This window comes from Humulus lupulus, chromosome X, assembly GCF_963169125.1.
Source record: "Humulus lupulus chromosome X, drHumLupu1.1, whole genome shotgun sequence".
Lineage (NCBI taxonomy): Eukaryota > Viridiplantae > Streptophyta > Magnoliopsida > Rosales > Cannabaceae > Humulus > Humulus lupulus.
This window is the reverse complement of record NC_084802.1, coordinates 18982141-19009336: the sequence shown is the minus strand read 5'-3', so window position 1 is coordinate 19009336 and position 27196 is coordinate 18982141. Positions and strand designations below refer to the sequence as shown.

The 27196-nt window shown below is 36.4% G+C and overlaps 3 protein-coding genes across 5 annotated transcripts; 1 reads left to right on the top strand and 2 right to left on the bottom strand.

Annotated features, from left to right (window-relative positions):
- Positions 1-9231: 9231 nt before the first annotated feature.
- On the bottom strand, positions 9232-9699 carry LOC133805593 (protein TRACHEARY ELEMENT DIFFERENTIATION-RELATED 7A-like). Its single transcript, XM_062243773.1, has one exon. The coding sequence runs from the start codon at positions 9697-9699 to the stop codon at positions 9232-9234; it is 468 nt and encodes a 155-aa protein (XP_062099757.1).
- A 356-nt stretch (positions 9700-10055) lies between these two features.
- On the bottom strand, positions 10056-12955 carry LOC133803477 (protein trichome berefringence-like 7). The gene is made up of 3 exons (XM_062241538.1): positions 11668-12955; positions 10945-11103; positions 10056-10592 (listed from the first exon to the last, which is right to left on the bottom strand). The coding sequence occupies exons 1-3, from the start codon at positions 12483-12485 to the stop codon at positions 10307-10309; spliced, it is 1263 nt and encodes a 420-aa protein (XP_062097522.1). The 5' UTR covers positions 12486-12955; the 3' UTR covers positions 10056-10306.
- A 2802-nt stretch (positions 12956-15757) lies between these two features.
- LOC133807027 (dolichyl-diphosphooligosaccharide--protein glycosyltransferase subunit 1A-like) lies at positions 15758-22110 on the top strand. Of its 3 annotated transcripts, none has more exons than XM_062245150.1 (11): positions 15758-16104; positions 18510-18751; positions 18855-18899; positions 19092-19726; positions 19806-19953; positions 20047-20223; positions 20415-20483; positions 20615-20704; positions 21017-21175; positions 21261-21485; positions 21680-22110. In XM_062245150.1, exons 2-11 carry the CDS (start codon positions 18626-18628, stop codon positions 21869-21871), a joined length of 1866 nt encoding a protein of 621 aa, XP_062101134.1. In that variant the 5' UTR covers positions 15758-16104; positions 18510-18625; the 3' UTR covers positions 21872-22110. The 3 variants fall into 3 exon arrangements, with proteins under 3 accessions (XP_062101134.1, XP_062101133.1, XP_062101132.1); XM_062245149.1 differs by having other exon boundaries at positions 18480-18751; XM_062245148.1 differs by having other exon boundaries at positions 18453-18751.
- The last annotated feature ends 5086 nt before the right edge of the window (positions 22111-27196 follow it).

The following is a 27196-nucleotide window of genomic DNA, read 5'->3' as shown; positions in this document are numbered from 1 at the left end:
AGGGTACAACACCCTGTGTACTATATTAGTAAAAGGCTAATAGGGGCAGAGTCTAGGTATCCTCCTCTTGAAAATCTAGCCTACTGTTTAGTAATCACCCCTCGAAAGTTGCGTCCATATTTCCAAGCTCACTCGATCCGAGTCCTAGCCGATCAACCGCTGAGACAAGTTCTTCAGAAACCAGAGGCCTCGGGACGATTACTCAAGTGGGAAAAGGAACTAGGACAGTTTAATATCACTTATCATTCGAGGACGACGATAAAAGGACAAGCATTGGCAGACTTCATAGTCGAAGGCACCAACCTTGAAGACCCTTGAAAAACCTAATTATTTTTAGGAATTACTAATTATCCCTGAAAAATTAGTGTTGAGAAAATTATCGATAGTTAAAAAAGTACTATGTAATGTCCTGAGGGACTTGATTATTTAAGTACTGCTACAGTATGTTTCTCAGGCCAGGATCAAGTTATAAACTTGGGAGGCAAATGTTATCCCTAAAAAATATGAGAATGACGTGGCGAATGAGAATGCAACACGTGACATCACAAATCAGGAAAAAACGACGAAGTATTGAGAAAAGACCGATGGGCAAAAAAAGATAGGTCTAGGACCTATAGGGAAATCGACCAAACCTAAACCCCCTAGGGGTGGTCGACCTAACCCCTATCCCTAGGGGTGGTCGGCCTAAGCAGGCCCAAGAGCCCTAGGGGTGGCCGGCCTGACCCCTACCCCAGGGGTGGTGAGCCCCAGTATGCCCAAGGACCCTTAGGGGTGGTCAACCTGACCCCAACCCCTAGGGTGGTTAGCCTAAGCAGGCCCAAGATCCTTAGGGGTGGTCGGCCTGACCCCTACCCCTGGGGTGGTCGGCCCCAGTGTGTCCAAGGGCCCCTAGGAGTGGTCGGCCTAACCCCTACCCCAGGGGTGGTCGGGCCTAGAATGCCCAAAGACCCCTAGGGGTGGTCGGCCTGACATGCTCAAGAACCACCTGGGTGGTCGGCCCACCCTATTCTTCATAGGGTGGTCGGCCTAAACTCCCAATTACACTTCACTGAGACACTCGCACTTGTTCAAACTGAGATCAAACAAGTCTAGCACCCAGAAGATCACAGGTCCAGCACCCAGAGGATTAACAGGTCCAACACCCAGAGGGTCATAGGGCCTAGCACCTAAGTCCCATAAACCAATCAAGACTTATCATTTTCTCGAGGGTCAAAATCGTGCATTATCAACCACGATCCAGAGAAGACAACAAGAAGACCTACGATCTCATAATAATGGGGAGGTGGACACGTTTCTCCACTCACAATGATTGTGTACCAAACCACGATCTCCAGTACTACTAATCATGTAACAGCCCCTCAGTACTATAAATAAAGGACCCAGGGCTTCATAAAAACGACTTTTTGGACTTTTTTTTTTTCCCTTGGATCGCTTTTTCTGGAATTTGTGAGATCTGAAGAACATTTAGGGATAAATTCTGGGCAAATCAGAAACGAGTGAATACTTTTGTTACTCAGTGTAATTGTCGAGTGATTCAATACTAAAAGCTAAGTGGATTAGGTTATTACTGTTCATCAAAACAGGGCTGAACCACTATAAAATTTATGTGTGTTTACTTAAGATAATTGTACTCTGTTATTTATTCTATTTATTTCGCTCAAAAGGTGTCGTATACTGTACATACGACCGTTGGCCAATTTCACAGGTCAACAACTTGAGTAAAGCATTGACTTATGAGTCAAGGGTGGAAATAGCACGTTGAGTGCTAGTTGATATGATTGGATCTAATCAGGAAAGTGTTACACGCTCGTTTGACCCAATGGTCGTAGAAAACCAAAGCACTTGGCTAGTTATTTAGAGCTAGGGCAAAGGACCCAGGTTGACTCTATGGTCATCTATTCAGGGCAAAGGGCCCCAGGTTGACTCTATGGTCATCAGATTAGGGTTGCGAGCCCCATAATGATTCCATAATCATTTATTTGTACATGTATGCATGCATGAGTAGGTTATTACTACTGGGCATGCTAGATATGCATCTGAATTTGTATATATTGTTCATCCACTTGTATTAAGTTTTCTTGTTGGGCCTTGGCTCACGGGTACTACGTGGTGCAGGTAAAGGGAAAGGAAAGTTGGACCAGCCATGAGTTGGAGAGTTTAGGTGGTGATGTGTACATATGCGGCCACTTGACCAGCACGACCAAGGTTTCTCAAGGGAACTAGGGTTAAACCCTATTTTTGCCGCTTAGATCGGCGGGTTGTAACCGAAATTTTTTACCCTGGACCCATGCACAATTTAATGTTTTTAATGAAACACCCTTTCCTTTTAACCAAATTTTTTTACCCTGTATCACTAATCACACTTAGATACATGTTTATGGCCTAATGACTCATTTAAAATACAAAGTGTAACAATCTTGGATATCCAAGGTGTTACAGAACACATGGTCGAAGATCTGGCCATGAGATCGTTGGGGATTGGGTGCTTCAAGCGTCGAGCGTCAGGGAGGGTTGGAGTTTTATGGCAAAGCTAGGCTATGCACGACCATGGAAGACAGTGAGATGATGATGATAATGACCTGGGTTGGGTTAGGGTTTTTATGATTTTTTTTTTCTTGAATCTAAGCCGTGAATCGTTGTTACGGAATTTGTTTTGATGATGAAGATCTAGGTTGGAGTTTTATGATCTTGGTTGTAATAATTCATAATTTTTTAATTTGATTTTGGAATTAAATTTAGGATTTTTCTTTGGTGATGTGGAAGAACTCAAGAACACATATTTAATTTTCTTTTTAATAATCGTTCTTTTAGTTTTATATTTATATTACTGAATATTATTTTTTATTTTTGTAATTTTAAATTTTAGTTTTTATATTTAATATTTAAAATATTTTTTTAAAATACTCCCCACCTTGATGGGACCAGTTTAATTTTTTCTTTATTTTATAATATTTTTTTATTTATTTTACGTGTTTCTTTATGTGATTTTGTAGCATATTAGTAACTTTTGAAAGATTTTTTAATTTTATTTTGGACATATTTAATACTTTGAGTGATTAATATAGTGTAATATATATTAATTTTAAGTAGTCTACCTTTGTTTATTTTATTTTTTAAAACAAATGGGTACCTACGGGTACTCATCGCCCCATCCCCGACGAGGAATATGCGGGGATGGGGGCGGAATGGGTAATAAAATGGTTAATGGGGATGGGTGCAGGAGAGTACCCCGCCAATTAACCGCCCAATTTCCATCCCTAGTTTTGAAGCTACGGTTGAAGATGGCCTAACGATGATTGTATTGAAGTTATGTCAATGTGTTTTATGCTCACATATTGTAATTGTTGTTGTTTTTTTTTTTGTAGCAAAATATACTATACACACAAAAGTGAGGATGCTTCTTGACGTTATTATAGAGTGTGAAGATTGTGACTTCTTTCCTCAACCAATCAAAATATTAGTAAAATGACAGCTCACAGTAGTCTGCTGTTTTCAGTTGCATCTATGTTTTCTCTAGTTGCATCTGCGTGGACACCAGTAATTCGTAACAGAATAACTAATTGTTGTTAGTTACAGTTAGTTTATGTTTGTCTCTTTAGTTCTTGTATCTCGACCCTATATATAGTTTTAGGCCTGATCAACATAAGTGAATTCAATTTCTGAGAGTTTTGGCTGAGAGCAAAAACTGTGTTGTAATACTCAAGTGAGAGAGTATTTCAAGAGAAGTTGAATGAGTGTTGTTGTAATCTTGAGAGCTTGGAGGGTGTAATCTAGTTTCAGATATAGTGGATTTGACTTAAGCATTGCTGCCTAGCCTTGGATGTAGGATCAACCAAATTGGTTGTATCTAAACCAAGTATTCTTGGTGTTCTTTCTTTTGTGCTTTACTTTGATTATTTAGGTTTGTTTAAATTGTCTATTACTTGTTCTTCTTTGTTGCTATTCTTTGTGCACTGTATTGGTTGTGTTGTGCAGGTCCTAATCCCCCCCAACAAACTGGTATCAGAGCCAGGTTTAGAGTGGTTGCATTCTTCACCATCTTCGACTGTGATTTCTCCAAGAGAGATCAAGAACTTCAAAGTACTTCCGCTATTGAGAACTTGTTCGCTGGCCAGGAGCAATTCTCTTCAATATATCGACTTCCAAGTTTGAGGTGGAGAAATTTGATGGCAAGAATGATTTCAGTCTATGTCGTGCAAAGATGATGGCTCATATGGGTAATCTTGGATGTGAAGAAGCCCTACAAGAAGAAAGTAAGATGGCTAAGTTGAAAAACAAGACAGAGGTGCCGAAAAAGGCAAAAAACACAATCAGTCTGAGTTTGAATGATCAAGTTTTGAGGAAAGTAATCAAAGAAGAAACAGCTCATGATATGTGGAAGAAGTTAGAACAGTTGTACATGACCAAGTCATTACCAAATCGAATCTATCTCAAACAAAGATTCTATGGATTCAAGATGGAGGAATCCAAGTCTATTGATGATAATATAGATGACTTCACCAAGCTAGTTTCAGATTTGGAGTCAATTGATGTAAAGATTGAAGAAGAGGATCAAGCAATCTTTCTATTGACCTCACTTCCGAAGGCCTATGATAATCTGAGGGACACTTTGAAGTATGGTAAAGATACATTGTCACTGCAAGAAGTGATTGGTGCTGCATACTCAAATGAATTAGATCTAAAAGCTAATGTCAAGATGTCAAGATCTCAAGCCGAAGGTCTAAATGTGAGAGGAAGACTCGAAAGAAAAGATGGCAACAACCATAGAAATGGAAAGAGCAGAGGGAGATCAAGATCCAAGTCAAAACCAAGGAGAACTTGTTAGATTTGTAACCTAGAAGGTCACTTCAGATGAAACTATCCACAGAGAAGAAATGAAGGACAAAAGCAAGACAACAAAGATGAAGCTCATGTCACAGATGGATCTATGGATGCTGATGTTGTGACTGTGTTAACCAGTGATCCTAAGGATGAATGGGTTATGGATTCTGGGTGTACATTTCACATGTCGCCAAGTTTAGATTGGTTCTTTGATCTAAAAGAAGAAAGTACAGGGCAAGTGTTGATGGGAAATAACAACACATGCAAAATTCAAGAAATTTGTTCTATCAAGATCAAATTGAGAGATGGCACCATAAAGGTACTTTCTAATGTTAGATTTATACCTGAACTAAAAATAAATTTGTTGTCTCTTGGTGTTTTAGATTCCAAAGGCTATAGCTACAAAGCTGAAGGTGGAGTCTTGAGAGTATCCAAAGGTACAAGGGTGTTTATGAGAGGTGAGCTAAGATAAGGACTTTACATACTACAAGGAGAGACCATAACTGGGTCTGCTGGAGTTTCAATTGGGTTTGCTGGAGATTCAACTACAAAACCTAATACCACATAATTATGGCACAAACGACTTGGGCACATGAGTCACAAGGGAATGGTAGAACTTGGTAAGCAAGGTTTCTTGAACTCTAAATATATTTCAGACTTATAGTTTTGTGAAACTTTTGTTGTAGGAAAAGCTCACAGGTTGAAATTTGCAAGTTCAACTCATAAAACCAAAGGAATATTGGAATACATTCATTCAGACTTATGGGGTTCATCCCAAGTTCCATTATCTCTAGGTAAAGCTCAATATTTCCTTTCTATTATTGATTACTACTCTAGGAAAGTGTGGATCTATTTTCTTAGAACTAAGGATGAGGCTTTTGGAAGATTTAGAGAATGGAAAATTATGGTAGAAAATCAAACCATGAAGAAAGTTAAGAAACTTAGAACTGACAATGGTTTGGAATTCTGTAATGCTGAGTTCGATTCTTATTGCACTGAAAATGGCATTGTTAGGCACCATACGGTTAGGAACACCCCTCAGCAAAATGGTCTTGCTGAGAGAATGAACAGAACAATCATGAATAATGTTAGATGCATGCTAGCTGATTCAGGTTTGCCAAAAACATTTTGGGCAGAGGCAGCTGCTACTGCTTGCTACCTCTTTAATAGGTCACCTTCATCTACATTAGATTGTAAGGTTCCTGAACATGTTTGGTCCAGTCATAAACCAAGTTACAATCACCTGAAACCTTTTGGTTGTATAGGTTATGCTCATATTAGTCAGGGGAAGTTGAATCCTAGGTCTATGAAGGGTGTGTTTCTTGGTTATCCAAGTGGTGTCAAGGGTTATAAACTTTGGTTAATAGATGAGAAAAAATGCATTATCAGTCGTGATGTCATATTCAATGAGCACTGCTTTTATAAAACTAACATGAAATTTAGTGATCAAGCTAGCTCTAAACAAGCTGAGCAGAAAGATACTATGCAAATTGAATTGAGAGAAACATCACAGAATCAGAATCAAGGTGGAGTTCAGGAGAGTGAACTTGGAGATGCATCTGGAAGTGATGCAGATGGCACTGAAGCTGATGACAGAGATACTCAAGCTACAGATTATCTCTTGGCTAGAGATAGAGCAAGGAAACAAATCAGACCTCCTGAAAGATTTGCATATGCTGATATTACTGCTTTTTCCCTTAGTGTAGCTGATTTACTATAGCTACATGAGCTTATTTGCGATAAGGAAGCCAAGAATAATGCTGAATGGAGTAAATGGAATAAGGCTGTGAAAGAAGAGATGGAGTCTTTATCCAAGAATGAGACATGGATTTTGGTGGATAAACCTAAGAACAAAAGAGTAATAGGGTGCAAATGGGCTTACAAGAGAAAACCAGGGATTGAAGGAGTTAAGCTACCTCGATTTAAGGCAAGGTTGGTGGCAAAAGGCTTTTTCTCAAGTTGAAGGGATAGACTATCATGAAGTGGTTTCTCCTGTTGTCAAACACACTTCTATAAGAATTATATTGGCTATCACTGCAATTCAGAATTTAGAATTGGATCAACTTGATGTGAAGACAACATTTCTTCATGGTAATCTTAATGAAGAAATACACATGCAACAACCTGAAGGATTCATACAGCCAGGGATGGAAGAGAAGGTGTGCTTGCTGAAGAAATCTCTATATGGTTTGAAACAGTCACCAAGACAATGGTACTTCAGATTTGATGATTTTATGCTAAGACAGAAATTTCAAAGATCAAAGTTTGATAGTTGTGTTTACTTCAAAGTTCTTGAAGATGGAAGCTACATCTACTTGTTAATTTATGTGGATGACATGCTTATAGCATGTAAACACAGATCTAAAATGGAAAGGCTCAAGGAGATGCTAAGTCAAGAATTTGATATGAAGCAATTGGGGGCAGCTGTCAAGATTTTGGGAATAGAGATATCTAGAGACAGAAATGAGGGCATGTTGAGATTGTCTCAAGAAGGATATGTCAAGAAGGTAGTGGGAATGTTTGATAAAAAGGAAGCCAGATCTATCAACACTCCCATTGGAGCCCACTTCAAGCTCAAGTCTCTTACAGAAGAAGAAGCGTCTTTTGAAGAAGAAAAGATGAAGAGAGTTCCTTATGCTAATGTTGTTGGTAGCATTATGTATGCTATGGTATCAACAAGACCTGATTTAGCATATGGAATTGGTTTGGTTAGTAGGTTTATAAGCAAACCAAGCTTGGAACATTGGCAAGATGTGAAATGGTTACCAAGGTCCATGAAGGGCACTGCAAACCTACAGATTTTGTACACAAAGTCAGACCAAAATGAATGTGAAGTTATGGGGTATTGTGACTCAGATTTTGCTGGAGATTATGATAAAAGAAGATCTTTATATGGGTATGTTTTCACTATTGGAGGGAATGTTGTAAGCTGGAAGTCTAATTTACAACATGATGTGGCTCTCTCCTCGACTGAAGCAGAATACATAGCTCTCACAGAAGTAGTTAAAAAAGCTCTTTGGTTAAAAGGGATGATGAGTGAGCTGGGATTTAGACAAGATCATGTGATTGTACATTGTGATTCACAAAGTGCAATACATTTGTCTAAGAATACTGTGTTTCATGAAAGAATGAAACACATAGATGTTAAGCTCCATTTTCTCAAGGATATTGTCTCAAAACAACTTGTCAAGATTGTGAAGATATCCACTGAGATCAATCCAGCTGATATGATGACTAAGGTCATACCCGTGAGCAAGTTCACTTCAGCCTTGAACTTGCTTGGTATCAAGATGGGAATCCCTTAGAGCTAAAGCTAGGCAGCATTGTCTAATCCACTAAACCCTGTTTCGGAATAAGAAGTCAAGGTGGAGAATTGTGAAGATTGTGACTTCTTTCCTCAACCAATCAAAAGATTAGTAAAATGACAACTCACAGTAGTCTGCTATTTTCAGTTGCATCTACGTTTTCTCCAATTGCATCTGCGTGGACACTAGTAATTCGTAACAGAATAACTAATTGTTGTTAGTTACACGTAGTTTCTATTTGTCTCTTTAGTTCTTGTATCTCGACCCTATATATAGTTTTAGGCCTGATCAACCTAAGTGAATTCAATTTCTGAGAGTTTTGACTAAGAGCAAGAACTGTGTTGTAATACTCAAGTGAGAGAGTGTTTCAAGAGAAGTTGAATGGGTGTTATTGTAATCTTGAGAGTTTGGAGGGTATAATCTAGTTTCAGATATAGTGGATTTGACTTAGGCATTGCTGCCTATCCTTGGATATAGGATCAACCAAACTGGTTGTATCTGAACCAAGTATTCTTGGTGTTCTTTCTTTTGTGTTTTAATTTTGATTATTTGGGTTTGTTTAAATTGTTTATTACTTGTTCTTTTTTGTTGCTATTATTTGTGCACTGTATTGGTGTTGTGCAGGTCCTAATCCCGCAACATAGAGAATTATTGTTTTGGGGAAGAGTGCAACTAGAAATGAGATTTAGGAAGAAAAAACAAAGATTAGTAATATTGCCTTGTCTTATCGTTAGAACGGTAAGTGTTTCCTCATTTACATGTAGATATTAATGCTTTTATTTATAAGATGTACTGCCGAACTCTTTCACGCATGGAATGCAGGTAAGCATAGTAAACATTCATTAATAGTGGCAAACAAACAAAAAAATCCATTTATGTTGTACTAAATTTGGTACAATATTTTTTTTATCATATGAATAATATTAATATTAGATTCATCAAATCTAAAATATTATCAATTGTTTTTTTACAAATAAATGAATAACATAGGCAACAATTAAGATGAATTTAGTTTTTACGTGACTTTTTCACACGATTTTACATTTATTTTTTATTCAAATCCAATTTTTCTAGATTGAAAAATGAGCACTATGGTATGATCTAGTCAAGCCTTGTGTCCCAGCTGATCATGATGAGAATCACTAGAAAGAGAAGAAGGTGGTGCAGACGTTGAAGCCTCGCCTTGAGCTAACTTAGCATGCAAACTTTCACCAACCTTTTCAGTCTTCACTACCTCCTTCTCAAAATGAACATCATCCTCAACTGATAATACCACAGCCTCTGGTCCATGACGACATTCCACAATTGCCTCTGTCACCTTCTTGTGTTCATCGAAATGGATCATTTCATCTTTTTGGACTTTTTTATTCTTCCTCTTCTTGAGGAAACAGAAGAGAGCAGCTGCAAGGAATGCGAGGAAGAAAACACCACCAACCGAAATGAACACAATAACTATAACTGTTGGATGATTGTCTGGTGATGGTGGCTGCGGTGGCAGAGGATGAGGGCGAATGGGAGGCTGGGGCGGTGGTGGGGGGGATTTTGGAAAAGGGAAGTTGTTCTGAGATGCCATTTTGGTGTTCTCTTTACAAATAAGAAAACTGAGGGTTTAGATTTTAGTTGTTGTGTGGAGAAGTGAGGGCATTTGCTGCCCTATTTGTAAGAAAGGCTTTAGGCCAATCTTGGAGACTTGGAGTTGAGAAGTAGTGACAGTTTTTAAGTGACTTGACTCTCATGCTAAGATTTCTAAAGTTGTTTGCATTGGAAAACACTTCTCATAGATGACTTTATTTTTCCCAACAAGCATATTTTCCTTCAAACAAGGTGAAAAGCTTCTAATATGCATATGAAATCAAGCTCCTCAAATATTAATTTAGTATATTGCTTCTATACAGCATAAAATATTAACATGGTAATGATAAGCAAGAATTCAGTACAACTTAGCTGCAAATTTTAGTAAAAAACATGGGTAGAGTACACATATATACACCTTGACGAACTCGTTTACACTTGTCTGCAATGTAAACTTTTATCCAGCAATTTATTTATTTAGATTTATTTCTAAAAATGACTTCAAAAAGAATGTTTTCTCATACTACTAATCCCACAAGGAGCGGATCATGAGAAAATTATCTTACAAGTAAGACTCATCCCATTTCTTAGCTCATTGGAGAGGAAATTTATTCATGGTCAGCTAGCAGAGTTGACAAGAGAATCTCATTCCACATATCAGGCACACCAGGTAGACACCAATGGCTACAATCTGGCACTGATGGATTATCACCCCAATTACCCACATGCCCGTCGCTTCGAAATGCTCCCATCCGTGTGACATGAAGAAGTTTAACAGGTACTCTCATTTTCTTCACAACTTTGATTATATTGTCTGAAATAGAGCTTCGATCGCGCCCTCTGGTGTTTGACCAAGGATGCCGGGTCACCTTGCATGTGTTACGGTTCTTTCCCCTGTCACATATGCAGGAAACACAAGATTTTATTCACTTTTGACAAATGCATATAACATTTTTTGTGTGGCTGTAACATATGTTGCAGTTAAAAATCTTCTACAAGGATATGAAGTAACTGTAAATTTCATCTCTACATCCCATACTAAAAGATATGTGCATTACTTTACAACCAATAATCTCAATAGGAAAAACAATGGTAGAGTTAATCTTTCTATTTTGACATCAAATGAACTATTCAGCAAGAAAATAAATCTCAGTACAAATGGATGAAGAGCAATGATTTTTACTGAAATGCAGGACAGAAGCTACTATAAAGAGTAAGTTGAGCTCAAAAAGTTTGTGAAACCTACCCCCAGTGGGATGATTCAAAAGTGCGAAAAAAGACACTTGTTCTGTTTGTGTTGACCATAGTCTCGACCCAAGATGCCCAAGTGTTTAATGCTTTTCTGAAGGCGGTATTGATTGGCATTCCAAGCTTTAGTGATTTACCTACCTGAAAATAGCAGCCCCTGTCTGAAAAGCTAAGTTAGAAAAGTTGTGGAAAAAACTCTGTTTCTGAACTTCCACATGTCCACACAATCATCACGTTCATGCTTGTTGACAAGTGAGAGAAAGAGAAAGCTAGAGATTCATCAGTGTACTTGTGTGTCAGATAACTACATTCTCATCACAATGGTAATGTATTAAAAATTGTAGCTATCGCATTCGCTTTTGACCATTCAGATCTCTGCCTTCTATTAATTACTAAAGCTTGGATCCTTTTTATTAATTGTTTGCAAATCCATACTTTCTTAGCAAGTCATCAAGTTTAAGAAAATTTTAAGTTATCCTAGTAAAATCAAAACAGCAGAAGATTGGAAGTGGCTTTAAGAGTATAGCATAGTATTTAAAAATAGATAATTCAAAACAATGCATGATTTGAATGAAAAGCACTACAAATTTAGGATAAGTGAGGAGGAGTTAATCATACAAAAATAAAAATCAATGGACGATGTACCATTACTACCATACATATACAGAGTCGAACTGTAAACTTCATGAAAAGGAAAGGCTTAGAAAGTTGGATAACTTACATTTCAAAAAGCTTTGTTGGACTCCACCAGTGCCCAGAATTGAATATCAACACATCAGAATCAATCCATTCTCTGCTAATATCATCCAACAGATCAAGTCTGAGAGTTGATTTAACCCTCTTTGGCGATCGCCTTGGTGCAGAACTAGGCTGCACTAGGAAAACTGACCGATAAAAGTCAATTCTAAGATTATATGTGGAAAACCATACACCCAAAAATCTAATCTGCTTGGTGATTTTCTTCCCATTCACTTCATAAACACTCCTCTTATCATCCACACCAGTCATCAGCATACATATCAAAGACTCCCACTGGGTTCTACTCAATGAATCACCTACGAAAACCACTCGTTTCCCACTAAGCTTTTTGAGAATTTCTCGTGCATTAAACCTCGGAATATCACAGCTTTTTGGCTTCCACCTCCATTTTTCATAACCACTATCCCTCCTTCCATTCACCAAGCAACTAAATCCCCTTTCTGCAAATGGACACTGTGAGGCATTGTACAAAGGGTAACTTTCATCTTGGATCCATTTCCCTTCAAAAACATTGCATTTCGCAATTGAAGTACTTGGCTTAGGAATCTCATAACTAGGAATTACAGGTTGAACACTTGGAAACATATACAAATATGCACATGTTATGGCAAAAAGGAAAGACAACAATGACCCAATTCCAATAACAACATTAATAGACTGAAAAGCCCAAATTTGACAATATCTCTTTATAATTCCATCACCAAGACTCAAAACCCTCGTGTAGAAAAGCCTTAAATTTTCATATAACTTCTCCACATTGAGACTCCTCACTACCTCCATTACTTCCACATATACATCTAGAACAACAAGTTTTTATTGAATAATCCTACAATAATCTTAAAACTGAGGCAAACCCAGAAAAGTCTCATTCACTCATATAACGAACTTCAAAAGCAAAACTCCAAAGACTTACACATCCAAACTTGATTAAATCAAAGATCATACATAACCCATCTCAAGAAAAAGCTTCAAATTTAAGCATTGCCAAAAATACCCACCAACTGAAATAATCTATAACAACCGTAGACACAAAGTAAAAACTAGTAATCTTACTGAAGTTGAATGACTTGCTGGTGCAACTTCCTGTCGGACTTAGGAAGCAAGTAGATAGAGGATAAGGGTGAGAAGGGTATGCTAGTCATTTAACATGAAGTGTGTTTGTGAGCTGAAACTTCTCGTTGGTTTGAAGAACATGATGTCCCAACTGTAAAACGTAATGTCTAAAAGGCTTTGAATTGTAGTTTAGCTGTAATTTGCAAATTGACTCCTTGTCGGTGGTTCTTTTCCAGTTGAGTTCTTAAACTGGAGGTTTGATTCTCTGTGGTGAGACCAGCATAAGCTTACTTGCATTTGCTTACTTGTAATGATTTCATTGGATTTTGGCTGACTTAAGTCAATGACGATTGGTACAATTTTATGCTCTCTTTTTTGGTACTCAAACTCTAATATGATCTCACCAACTTTATTCTTTATTTGCCTAAGGATATCCAAGTGTAAGCAACAAATATTTAATATATAAAATTAATAATAATCAAGATCACATATTTTTTTTAGTCATGTTAGGTTAGTGCTTTTCCCACCAAATGATAATAAGAAATACATATTTTAGTCAAATCAAATTGCAAGGTCAATCATTGTTTAGATGACTAGCACAAATCTGCATATATTTTATTTATCATTGGCTAGACCATATTCATATTCGGTCTTCAAATAGAGTTAAAGAGCTTTTTTGTATTTATATGTAAAGTAGTGTTCAAAATATAAAATTATGCAGATATTCTATTTATATAGTTAAAACTTACAACTTAAGCATGCATATAATATATGAATATATATATAAATATATTTGAGAAGTTGTCTTATTTAGAAGAGACATAAATAGACGAGGCAGAAGACAAATAAGCAAGCAGCAATCAAGACAGACAGAAGTAGAAACACTTGAAGAAGAAGAAGAAGAAGATCTCATTTCACTTGTTTGCAATACCATATTCTTGAAAATTTCCAATATGTAGTTTTCCACATATTGAAAATTCTTGTGTAAATAAGAATGTCAGAACTTCCATTCGATATATTACTCTTATTCTACATGAACAGTTATACTCCAGACCATTCAAATAATGGGAGGATTCAAGTGCAAAGACTTTCACTGATATTCAAGTAAAGAATGAGTTTTACTTTCTTTTTCTTATTTTAATTATTATTCATACTAATTTTCTGTTTTATCATTATTATTATTAGTTTTCTACTAATTTTACACTAATTATATAGGAGCACATACAACTCTAGTAGGGGTGTTCGTGGTACGGATGGTGCAGTTTTTCTTTAATTTTTTAGACTACACCGCATATGCAGTTTGAGTCATTTTTCAAACCACAACCCGCACCGCATAAATCTCAAACTGCAAAAATAGAGTGTGGTGCGGTACGGAGTGGACGGTTTATACCTTTGACCAAATAATTTAATAATTAAACATTATAATTAATAAATATTCATAATAAATCTCATAACCATAGAGTGTTTAACAAAATAATTAAATATACAATAAACTAATAAGCTTTTAGCAAACAATAAAAATATAACAAACTAATAACAAAGAAAAAATGTAGGTTGTGCTTGGTAAAATTTTTGTTTTTGAATTTTTTAAATACAAAAATATAAATATTATTTTTATTTTTGTTTCTTTATTTTTAAAAAATAAAAATATATTTGGTAATAATTTTTGTTTTTTGTTTTTAAAAATAAAAAATAATAAATGCGTTTGATAATTTATTTATTTTTTTGTTTAAAAATATAAAATGAAGTGTTGATTTGAAGAAGAGAATGAAAAAAAAAAAGAAATGAAAAGTTGAAAATGATTTAAAAAAAAATTGAAAGTGAAAAAAATTTATTTTCAAAATTTAATTAATTTTTTTTAAAAATAATAAATAAAAATAGAGTTACCAAACACTTTTTTATGTTTCATTATCAAATTTTTAATTAATTAAAAAAAAAAAAAAATTAAGTGTTACCAAATAACACCGTAATATAGAAGTAAAGATTTTAGTTAATGAGGAATATCTGTAGATTGGAGTAGAATATGTGTTAACATCCTATAAAACATTATATATTTTTTCTAAATATTGTGTATATTTTATTATATAAATATTTATGCATTAAATTTAAATGTGTTATAAAGAAAAAAAATATAAAAAAAGTTAATATATATAATGATGCAGTGCGGTGTGGTTTGAACCGCATTTATAAAATTTAAAACCGCACTGCACCACGTGGTTTGGCAAAAATACAAATCGCAACCGCACCACGAAGGATTCTAAACCATAAATTGCAGTGCGATGTGGACGATTTGTGCGGTGTGGGCAGTTTTATGAACACCTCTAGTTGGATGGTCGGTGTAATCTTGCCCAACCCGATCGAAATATACAAGGCACCATTTCATATTTTCATCAACGAGTGAGAAACTAGATGTCATTTTTTGGAGCTGGCATCAATATTAAACAACATGTCGTTTTTATAACTATTGTGTGGAACGACGTTTAAACTATGGGGAGGGATTAGAGAAAGAAAAACAAAACAAAAACCTCGGGGGCTGATTGGTATCCTACCCAGATCCAATTTTATGTTTTTGAAAATTTAAAATCTGTGAGACCCATGATAATAGCTGATTGGTTGGGTGTTTTTGAAAATTATATCATGATCTATATCCAGATTTTACATTGTAAAAAGAAAACGCACAAATCACATTTTCTGCAGTTTGGGAAATTACTTTCCAAAACTCTAAGGCTATGTTTGTCAGGAAGATGGAGAAGAGGAGGGATGGAGAGACTAGTGGAATGGAAGGGAGAGTGATACTCCTTTATGTTGTTTGGTAAGTTAGGAATGAGATATCACAACTTTCAATCCTTTTGTTTGGTAGAAGAAGAATTGAAAGGATGAAAAGTAATTTACTTATAAAATTACTTTCTTGCCCTTATAATATTATTAAATATATATATATGCATAGATGAGAGAGAATAACATTTTGGAGGATAATTTATCCACTTGCCCACTTTTTTTTCTCTCTTCTCCAATCCCTTCAATGAATGAAGGATGAGATATGGTGGGTCCAGAGGGATTTCCATCCCTCCAAGTCTCTTCTCCATCCTCTCACATATGCTACAAAACAAATGGATTAGTAGTCTCTATTCTCTTCTCTCCCTCCCTCACTAAATCCCCCCTACCAAACACAACGTAAAATCAAATCCTTTCTCTCGTTCCCTCTCCGCTCTCCTCCTCTCCACATTTGGACTGAGCTTCCTCCTCATCGACGGTGAACGGTTGACTAACTGCACGTTGACTTGTTGCCCCACCTGCACGTCTAATCAAATCATCTTCTTTGTCATTAGCCACACCCACATATGAGGTATCACTATTTATTCTATACGTAAAATATGCTTTGACTTTTACTTGTTTGGGTGGTTGGCTTCTGGGTTTAATGGAAGGGGATGTTGATCATCTATGTGGTGAGTTGGCTACGGATGTTGATGTGGATGATTGTACTTGGACTTGTTTTGATTTTGTCTATCTCCTTGCAATAGTATGTTGCAAGAGCATCACTTAATTAATTAGGAGATTAGCTCAAGTGCATCACTTATACTACAAATTCCATTTCAGATTAATTGTTTGTATTAAAAAAAAGAGGAAATTAGGTGGCTCAAGATCTTAAGTGAAGATCTTCAAAGTATTATCTAAATGCATATTGCACTCTCAAGCCTATTTACACGTGATTATATTATTCCTCTGTCATCAATTGTGGAAGAGAATAATAAGACTCTCTTCATATTTTTATTTTTCTTCACTTTTTGCATCTGGTATAATTGTGTGTATATATATATACACATCAGGCTTGCTGGCTTTGGTCTATTAATGCGTTATAGCTAGGAAATTATATATTGTAAAATGGCACTTTAGGAATTTAATCTCAGTGTTCTAGATAGTTTCAAAGATTTTTTGGTGCCAAGATTATTGTTTCTTTGAATCTGATTTGTAAAACATGTTTCTCTTTTCTCGAACTATGTTGGGTATGATATTTGGGAACATTCTTGTTCTATTTTATTTTTGTTTTAATAAGTTTTAATTTTCGTACTTTTCACGCATAGCTGTTGCCTACTTGATACTCTCTGTTATTGGATGTAATAGAAATTCTATCTCATCTCCCTTTGCACCCTTCTTACCATAATGACATCTCTTTTGGGTATGGAACATGGAAGGGTGTTCCATTTCTATTGTTGCTTTAGTGTTATTTTTAGTTATTTAATTCTATTAGCCATCGGCTACAATCGTTCTCACTCAAGTAGATAATATTGATTATTTATACAATTTATATCAGTTACTGGTGCCCATTTATAGCGGTGGTTTTGTTATGTTAAGGTATTATTGCCATTATATAGCTTTGATTATACCAAATTCAGGTACATGTGACATTATATAGCTTTCATTAGGCTATTTTTCAGCTGAAATTGTCTTTTTATGACTATGATTATACTGCATTTTTTTTTCAAAAGTGGTTATCCTATATTTAGTTGCAAGAAGTCAAGAAAAATTCTAGCTTCTAGATACATCTTATGAGGTAAATGATTGATTTCTTCTTTATTTTTAAGTTTTATTAATTATATGACTGCTATCTTATTTTATTTCCCTATTTTGTTATTTTATTTCCCTATTTTGTAATTTGCTTTCCCTTGTACTGCATGGCTACAGGTTGTTAGTAGTGGTGGCACTACCTCATGTTTTGTTAGGACCTTATTGCTGTCATTTTCTTGTTGAGCTTTATCTGCTCTCTTTTTGTATATAAGAATCATATTGTAATCTTCCAAAACCTAATTAGAAAGTGTTTTCTTCTTCTCCGGTTTTTATTTTGCAACATAAGTAATTCTCATTCTCATATTGGATGTAATGCATTAATATTTTGAGTTGTTATAATGCCCCATATAGTTGAGAATTTGCTAACTGTGACCTCTTCGAACAAATGCTGAGAAAGAAAACAAAAATTGCATTATTTGCTTCAATATAGCTCAAAGTGGATACTGCATATCATAGTGGTTGTGTGGTGGTCAAGAACGTGCAAAGATGCATTTATGCTATTCCAAACAAGTCTTCTTTTAAATGTTGATGAATTGACTAAGCTTGAAAATGATGATATATGCATAGACTAGTTCTCAGCTTAACTTAAGTTCTTGCATTTGCATTTGAAACTTCAATGGTTTTCATTTGCAACTTAGACAATCTATGGCCACCAATTTAGAGTTTATAATTAGGTTTACACATATTTAACTCTGGAGCATTGTAATTATCAATAACCATGTATTAATGAACAAACTATTTTTTTAATGGAGTTTACTTAATATGTCTGTGTAATATATTTATATAGATATTTATCCACCAATATTGTGTACAAGACACATCAAGTGTTTTACTCACTAAATTAAATGTTTGAAAATAAAATTGCACACTATATATTATAATATTTTAAGAAATTTTAATTAAAATAGATAAAAACTTATACTATATTTACTATTATTAAGAATTTAATAGATGTACTAATTTTATAATTTATTTTGAATTTAGTTATTTTTATAAATTAAAATTAAATATTATTCAATATTTGTTTAAAAATATTATAGAATAGTTTTGAGATTCAACTTAACCACATATTTTGATACGATATTCTACCAGTCATATATTCAATTTTTTTTTTTTAAATTTTAACAGTTTACAGATAATGGAACATATTTTCAGTTCTCAGAATCATGATATTCAAAATTACAGTTTTCAATCACGAATCAATTAGACGCTCGGCTGGCTTCCGAAGTCTGTGGAGTGAAGTATTCATAAAGATTCATTGGTGTGTTGAACTTTGAACGTGGCTCACTGAGAATTGAGCGATGAGGATTCATAGGCAGGGCATGGGTTTGAGGTTGGATCTGTTAGTGCTTATGTTCATCATTTCAGTCTCCTTTCTTTGTGGGACTGTACTCTCCGATCTCGTTCTGTCCAAGGTTGACCGACGCGTAAGTCTCTTACCACTCCCTATTAACGGTTTTGTTTTAGATCTATCGATATGCACTTTTAATGTTTGTTTAATTTCTTCATTTCAATTTTGTTGGGTCGCAGGTTGATTTGAGATCGCAAATTGTTCGTGTAATTTCCACACTCAAGGTACCCCATTTAATACTCTTTTACTTACCTTGTTAACAATTCTGAATGGGTTTTGTGAGATTTTGTAATGTTAAACTTTGTTCGGAATGAGTGTTAGTTAAAATGGATGCTGACCCTAAATCTGAGATGGGATTTTGAATATGATTGAAGTGCTTACCTGTAAAAAAAAATAATAAAATCTGAACTTGGCAGGTGGAGAATGGAGGAACCAATTTGGTTTCGGAGGTTCTGTTGGCTTTCCGTAATAAACAGGCTAAACATTTGGCTTATTTGGGTGCCAACCCTACTGGTGGGAAGGGAAAAGCAAAAGATTTCACTAATAGTTTACCTGTCCAAGTTGCCCACCCTAAAGACATGCCTTCTTCCTTGACATTTTATTCGGTGACTCTACAAAAGGGACTGGCTAAAGGGGAAAGCTTTACTCTTGATGTATTGGCTGTCTACTCTCATGCCTTGCAGCCATTTCCTGAGAAAATTTCTCAGGCTGAATTACAGCTCCTAGTCTTTCAAGATAGCTCTTATTTTCTCTCTCCTTATGCTATCAAAGTTCAATCACTCAGTATTAAATTACCTGATGCTAGGATTGAATCGTATACAAAATTAGATAATACCAAGATTCATGGCTCAGAGATCAAGTATGGCCCCTATGAGAATCTTCCTCCCTTCTCGTACTCGCCTATTGTTGTTCATTATGAGAACAAGCAACCCTTTGCTGTTGCTCATGAGTTGGTGCGAGAGCTAGAGATTTCACACTGGGGTAATGTTCAGGTGACTGAGCATTACAATCTTCACCATGGAGGTGCCCAACTCAAGGGGGAATTTTCCAGGTTTGGTAATATGTTTTCTTGTAGTTATCGCATTGCTGGTGTTGGGATTTAATCTAGCATCTCCTCATTTTTGTTGCAGGCTTGATTACCAATCTAGACCTCATGTGAGAGGTGCATCTGCATTTAGGCATCTTGTTGCAAAATTGCCTCCAAGAGCTCGCTCTGCTTATTATAGAGATGAGATTGGCAACATTTCAACTTCTCATTTATGGGGTGATTCCAAAAAGGTAGATTCTTTAACTAAATATGAATTGATTTTATGGAGTTCCTTTTTTTTTGTTTTTTTTTTAAATCTTACTCAATTCTTTTCCATAATTCAGACGGAACTAGAAATTGAGCCTAGGTATCCATTGTTTGGTGGTTGGAAAACTGCTTTTACCATCGGATATGGCTTGCCGCTTCATGACTTCTTATTTGAGTCACAGGGAAAACGTTTTCTTAACTTCACTTTCGGTTCTCCTATTAGCGATCTTGTCGTTGATACTCTCATTGTGAAGGTTAGTGAAATGAAGACAGTTTGATGTTAGGTTTTTAACTCTGTGCTCTCAAATAACATAAGAAGGTGTTATATCAGAAAAGTGAATAGAATGTAAAACGCATTTATCTTTGAATCTGTTACTATGGTGTATTATGTAAATAATTTGATTAGCATAATAATAGGTATCTATGTTTGTGACTGGAACTACAGGTTGTTTTACCTGAGGGCGCTGGGGATATCTCTGTGTCTACACCGTTTCCTGTTAAACAATCAAATGAGGTATTACCAGACTATGGTTGTCATTTTATATTTTTCTCCCATAACTTGCTGAATGTTGATATTATAATTTGGCTGTGTTTATTTTCTATTAAGTGAATGACGCTGTTATTGTTATGTTTATTATTCCGCAGACAAAAATCTCCCACTTGGATGTTGCTGGTAGACCTGTGGTTGTACTGGAAAAAACTAATGTTGTGCCTGAGCATAATCAGTATTTCCAGGTAATAATACTGTTGTGCGTATTTAGTAGCAGGGCTCTGCTATAGTGATGATGGCACATGAATCAGATTTTCCTAAAACTTTCTCAAATAAGCGAAATTGTCTGTGTAAGGTGTTTCTAACTAGTAAAGAAATTTATTTATAGTCGCATGTGGCTCATCCACTATAACTGATATTCTGATATGAATATAATTGTTTTTATTTTCCTTTTTTGGGGTTGGGATTGAGAGAGGTGCGTCTTCAACTTTAACTATACAAGAGAACATAGATAAGTTTGTGTGACTTTTACATTATGTTGCAATTTGTTTTTGCAGGTCTATTACAAGTTCAACAGCCTCGCCATGTTTAGGGAACCATTTATGTTGATTTCTGGTTTTCTCATCCTATTTCTTACTGGTATTGTGTATATGCATGCAGACATGTCAATCTCGAAGTCATCTCCTTCTTATCTTGCCAAACTTCAGTGGGATGAGGTGAGTGGTCGTTCCATTCAGTATCTACTTAATAGTTTATGATCATTATTGGAAGAGTGCCAATTACGTGGGTGCATTGTTTTAGGTGCGAGCTGCAGTTCAGCAGGTCCAAAATATTATCAGTCGTTGCATAACACTACATGATAAACTGGAAGCATCATTACACGATCTTTCGAGGACAGGGGATGTTCAAGCCTGCAAAGCAGCCCGAAAAGCTGTTGATGGTTCGTTGAAAGAGCTTACGAAAGAGCTGAAGCCATTGTTGGCACCCCTGCAATCGTCACAGCAAGCTGCTCAGATATTGCCCAAGGTTTGCTTACTTTATGTCTTCCATTCATTTCGTGTCAAGTTTCACTTGGAACAAGACTTTAGATGAAGGACCTGATTGTCAGAATTTCGTTCTCATTGTTCAATATGAATTATTTCTCAGTGTATCGTGCTATGATACGCTCTGCTGCTAGAACCTGCCTTTCTAATTGTGGTTTTAAAATTTGGTTTAAATAGGTGGAGGACCTGATTGTCAAGGAGAAAGATCTACAAGAGAGATTGTTGGCAAAGCACTCAACAGTTGTGGACTGCTATGAGAAAAAGTATGGAGGAAAGGAAATCGAGAACCGTGTTGCTCTACATCAGCAGAAAATCAGTGTCTTGAGGCAGGAGGTTGATGATCTTCTGGACTTTATCGACGAGATATAAGAATTCGACATAGAGAGAACTCTCCCTTGTAATCGAAGGAAAAGTGCAAGAATGATTACATGTTAACTTGTGAATCCTCAAATATATCAGATAGGTTGTCGAAGAGTAAAAACTAATTCCAATTGGTTCTTTCTGTGCTCTTTAGGATTTTAGAAAGAGAAGAATACTACTCTGCTGTAGGATCCTTCGTACCATTTTGAAGAAAACAATCTATAATCTAATTATTATATTTCGATGAACATGATGGAGTTGAGTTTTAGCAGCAAATAATAACACAAGGGAATTTGAGGCTTATTTTTTTATTTTATTTTTTTACGATTCAAAATCAAATTTAAAACTTAAACCCTAGATTTTGAACACTTTTTTACAGGGTTTTTTCGTTTTAATCACGATTTTTTTTTTTTTTTTGAAAAGTTAAATTTAGAACAAAAATGATGGTTTGTGATAGTCCCATAGAAATTTGATATAGTCAAAGCTGTTCTAAAATGAAATTTTTATGAGACCACTATTTTAACATCGTTAACTATCGTTTTGAGATCTAAATTCAAGTTAAAATATTAAAAATTTATGGTTTGGGTATTTTTGTTTTAGTGAGGGAAATTGAAGAGAGGGAGGAGGGATAGAGGAGAGAGAGAGAGAGTGAGAAGTGAGAGGGATAGAGAGAGAGGGCTTAAGATGTGATGAGAGGATTAGTTTGGTTGTCATATTTTATAATTAGAAAGTATTATTAAAGCTTCAAATTTCCCTAAAATAATTACTTGGAGCTATGAAAACTTGCACCAAATCCACTCTTAGTATGATATGTTTACAGTAAAATCCTCTCCAATCTCCATAGTTCAATTAAATTTGCTCTCTATGGTACAAATAGGGTTAGGGTGTCGTCTATGTCGAGAAGACTATTATGCCAGGCACCCTATATATTTATGGTAAAATTCTCTCCATATTTCAATTAAATTTGCTTTTTACAAGATTGAAGAAAGAAAGAAAAATGCAAAGAACTAAACTCACGGCATAGACAGAGATCACTTTCACTTGTTTTGAGTAGGGTTCACTTGAAGAAGCTCAATGTTTAATTCAATAGTAGCTCCAGGCTGCAAAAACAATCTCAGTAAGAAGTCATCATTCAAGTGAATAGAGATGAAGAAATGAGGAGGTGAAACAGAAGGGCTTACAGGGATCTCATTGCTCCCTTAATTGGGATTTAGATTAAATGTAAAGGTTAAGACTTTAAATGACTAGAACTTTGAATGACTTCAGGGAAGGGATTATTGATGGGAAAACTTTGAAAAAAATAAACAAATAATAAAAATTTGGCAATAATTTGTCATCTTTGCTTGAGTTGATATTCAAATACAATGCGACACTGTTGTAATATGATAATTAATTTTTCTTAAATTGATTTTTTTGTTGAGTGTATTCTAATTCAAATTGGGATTTAGATTAAATGTAAAGGTTAAGACTTTTGATTGTGTCATTTGAAAGAGTGTGTTGGGAAAATTTACACATGTTCTTTATTTATTTTCATGTATATCTAATATTAAACAAATTAATACGAGATAGCCTAAAACATGTTTCTAAAATTGAATTCAAAGAGAAACAAAGAATAGATACCTGCTATCCAATGTTCTAGTCCTGGGTTTGACTAATACCTACTCACTACTCCCACTACATAGCAGATATCTGGTCTAGTACACAACATGGCATACATCAGACTTCCAACTGCAGATGCGTATGTTTCTCATTGCATCTTCCTCTTCAGGAGTCTGGGGAGACTGCTTCTTTGAAAGATGAATTCCATGGCGGGACGGTAGACACCCTTTCTTGGAATTTTTCATTGAGAAATGTTCAAGCACTTTATCAATGTAAGCTGCTTGAGATAGAGCTAAAAGTTTGTTCTTTCTATCCCTGATGATCTAGATACCTAGAACATAACTTGCTTCACCCAAATCATTCATCTGGAATTGAGTGCTCAGCAAATTCTTCACATCTGATAATTTCTTAACATTGTTTCCAATGAGTAAGATATCATCTACATAAAGAACCAGGAATATCACTATTTGATTTGCCTTCAGTTGGTAAACACAGGGCTCATCAATATTTTGTTCAAAATTATAGGTTTTGATTATTTCATCAAACCTAAGATTCTAGGAACAAGAAGCTTGCTTAAGTCCATAGATGGACCTATTCAACTTGCAAACTTTTCCTTCTTGTCCAGCTACTTTAAATCCTTCTGGCTAACTGATCCATATAAATGACTTCGTCAAGCTTTCCATTAAGAAATGTTGTCTTGACGTCCATTTGCCAAATCTCATAGTCGAGAGTGATTGCTATGGATAGGAGGATGCAAATGGATTTGAGCATGGCTACCGGACTAAAAGTTTCCTCATAGTCCACGCCTTCTCTTTAGGTATAACCCTTTGCCACTAATCAAGCTTTATAAGTCTCAATATTTCCATCAACACCTTGTTTCTTCTTGTAGATCCACTTGCACCCAATGGCCCTAAAGTCACTAGGTGCTTCCACATGATCCCAGACGGAATTTGAGTACATGGACTCTATTTCCTGTTTCATAGCTTCGAGCCATAGTTCCTTTTCAGGGCTATCCATTGCCTGTTTAAAAGACAACAAATCATCATCACTAGTGTCACCAACAACCATATTGGTTTCACCATCCAAACCATAGCGAACTGGGTTCCTAGAAACCCTCCCACTACGACGAGGCTCTGTGACTGTTTGCTCAGGAACAGTGGTACTTTCTTCATTTAAATCAACTTGCGTCGGTTGGACATGAAGAGTGGGAATTTCATCATCAACTTTCGTTGATGACGATGGAACATTGGTTGGAATCAATTCTTTAACCATCTCCTCTAAAACTACTTTGCTGCAAGGTTTAAAGTTCTGGACATAGTCATTTTCCAAAAAAGTAGCATTTGTAGAAGTAAACACTTTATTTTCTGAATGACTATAGAAAATTCCACCCCGAGTACCTTTAGGATAGCCAACAAACATGCAAACTTCAGTTCGTGGTTCTAGCTTTCCCTCCTTTTTCCTCAGGACGTGAGCGGGACACCCCCAGATTCTATAATGGCGTAAACTAGGTTCACGACCATTCCAGCGTTCTAAAAGGTGTTTTGGGGATTGATTTAGATGGCACGACATTGAGAATGTCATTCGCGTTTTCAATTGCATGTCCCCAGAACGAAGTTGGTAGAGTTGAGTAACTAGGCATGCATCTAACCATTTCCAATAAAGTTATGTTCCGGCGTTCCGCGACACCGTTTTGTTGCGGAGTACCTGGGGCAGTAAGTTGTGATAAAATCTCAAGTTCAGTTAAATGATCTTGGAACTGCATATCCAAATATTCTTCACCCCTATCAGATCGCAAGATCTTTAACGTTTTACCTAATTGGTTCTGAGCCATTGCTAGGAATTCCTGAAACTTTGAAAATGCTTATGATTTCTTATGCATTAGGTAAAGACATGAGTATCTAGAGTAATCGTCAATAAAAGTGATGAAATATTCAAAACTACCCCTGGCTTGTACATTCAAAGGTCCACAAACATCTGAATGCACAAGACCAAGTAGTTCTTTGGCCCTATCACCCTTTGCAGAGAATGGACGCTTGGTCAGTTTGCCTTCTAGACAAGATTCACAGACAGGTAATTCACCTAAGGTGAGTTCCCTCAAAGGTCCATCCTTTTTAAGTCTTTTAATCCTATCATAGCCAATGTTACCTAGTCTCAAGTGCCATAAATACGTCATATTATCGTTATCGGTCTTTTGATGTTTATTGGTCCTAGGTTTAGCTACTTTGAATAAATCATTGTTAAGAGCGAGGGGTTTGTTAGGTCGCAGAATATAAATCTCATTTTCCAAACATGAAATACACAATTGTGATCCATTGAAGGAAATAGACATATTAGAACTTTTGAAAGTCATAACAAATCGTTCTAATTGCAACATGGAAACTGAAATTAAATTTCTACTAAAATCCGGAATAAAAAATACATCATTTAAAATTAAAAATTTATTTCCAAACTTCAAACGAGCTCTTCCTCTAGCTTGGACCACAACGAATGCTCTGTTCCCAACTCTAAGTGTTATCCCAAAAATTTGAAAATGATGATGTGGCAATAAAATTGACATGCGGCATGGATTAGCTGGGTGATCTGGCTTAGCAGTAGCCCAATGCATCAGTGAAGAGTTTGGACTGCTTGAGAGATGTCATAACCAAGCCAAATGCACCCGAGGAGAATACTTGGGCTAAGGTGTGCTTGGCTCAGACCCTAGTCCAAGGAGCCCAAGTGCTTGGCTCGGACCCTAGTTCCGAGGAGCCCAAGTGCTTGGCTCGGATCCTATTCCGAGGAGCCCAAGTTTTTGGCTCGGACCCTAGTCTGAGGAGAGGCCACAAGTGAGTGGCTCGGACCTTAGTCTGAGGAGAAGCCCCATGCAAGTGTGGCTCGGACCTTGGTCCTAGGAGTGCCCTTAAGAGTTGGCTCGGACCTTAGTCCAAGGAGAGGCCACAAGTGAGTGGCTCGGACCTTAGTCTGAGGAGAAGCCCCATGCAAGTGTGGCTCGGACCTTGGTCTGAGGAGTGCCCTTAAGAGTTGGCTCGGACCTTAGTCCGAGGAGAGGTCACAAGTGCTTGGCTTAGACCTTAGTCCGAGGAGAGGCCACAAATGGTGGCTCGGACCTTGGTCCGAGGAGTACTCCTTAGATGTGGCTCGGACCTTAGTCCGAGGAGGGCCAAAAGAGGTTGCTTGGACCCTAGTCCGAGGAGCCCCAAGGCATGTGGCTCGGACCCTAGTCCGAGGAAGAGTCAAGGCATGTGGCTCGGATCCTAGTCCGAGGAAGAGTCAAGGAAGGAGTGGCTCGGACCTTGATCCGAGGAGAACCAAGGAGGGTGTGGTCGGATCTTGGTCCGAGGAGAGTAAGGGTTATGGTCCGTATGCAGGTGTCCAGCATGCATATGTCTGACCAAAAGATGATATTCATCAAATAAATGGACTAGGCTACGTCAAATTCCCAGAAACGACTTCAGCAAGAATCAGTCTGGGCACCGCGGGAATCTCTCATTCCTCACTCAAATTGAGGAATCTGTTGTATTTTGAATATTTTGTGTAATTTAAATATAATATAAATAATAGAATATCCCGATTCTAGAGGGAGATCAGTTTAGGATCCCAAGCCTATAAATAGAGGGTTAATGGGATCAGAAAGGGGCTTTTTGGCAATTTGAGATTTGGTCTGAGTTCTAGAGAGAGAAAGTGCGTTTTTCTTGAGAGAGAAACCCTTTTTGTATTCCTATTTACACTAAAGAAACT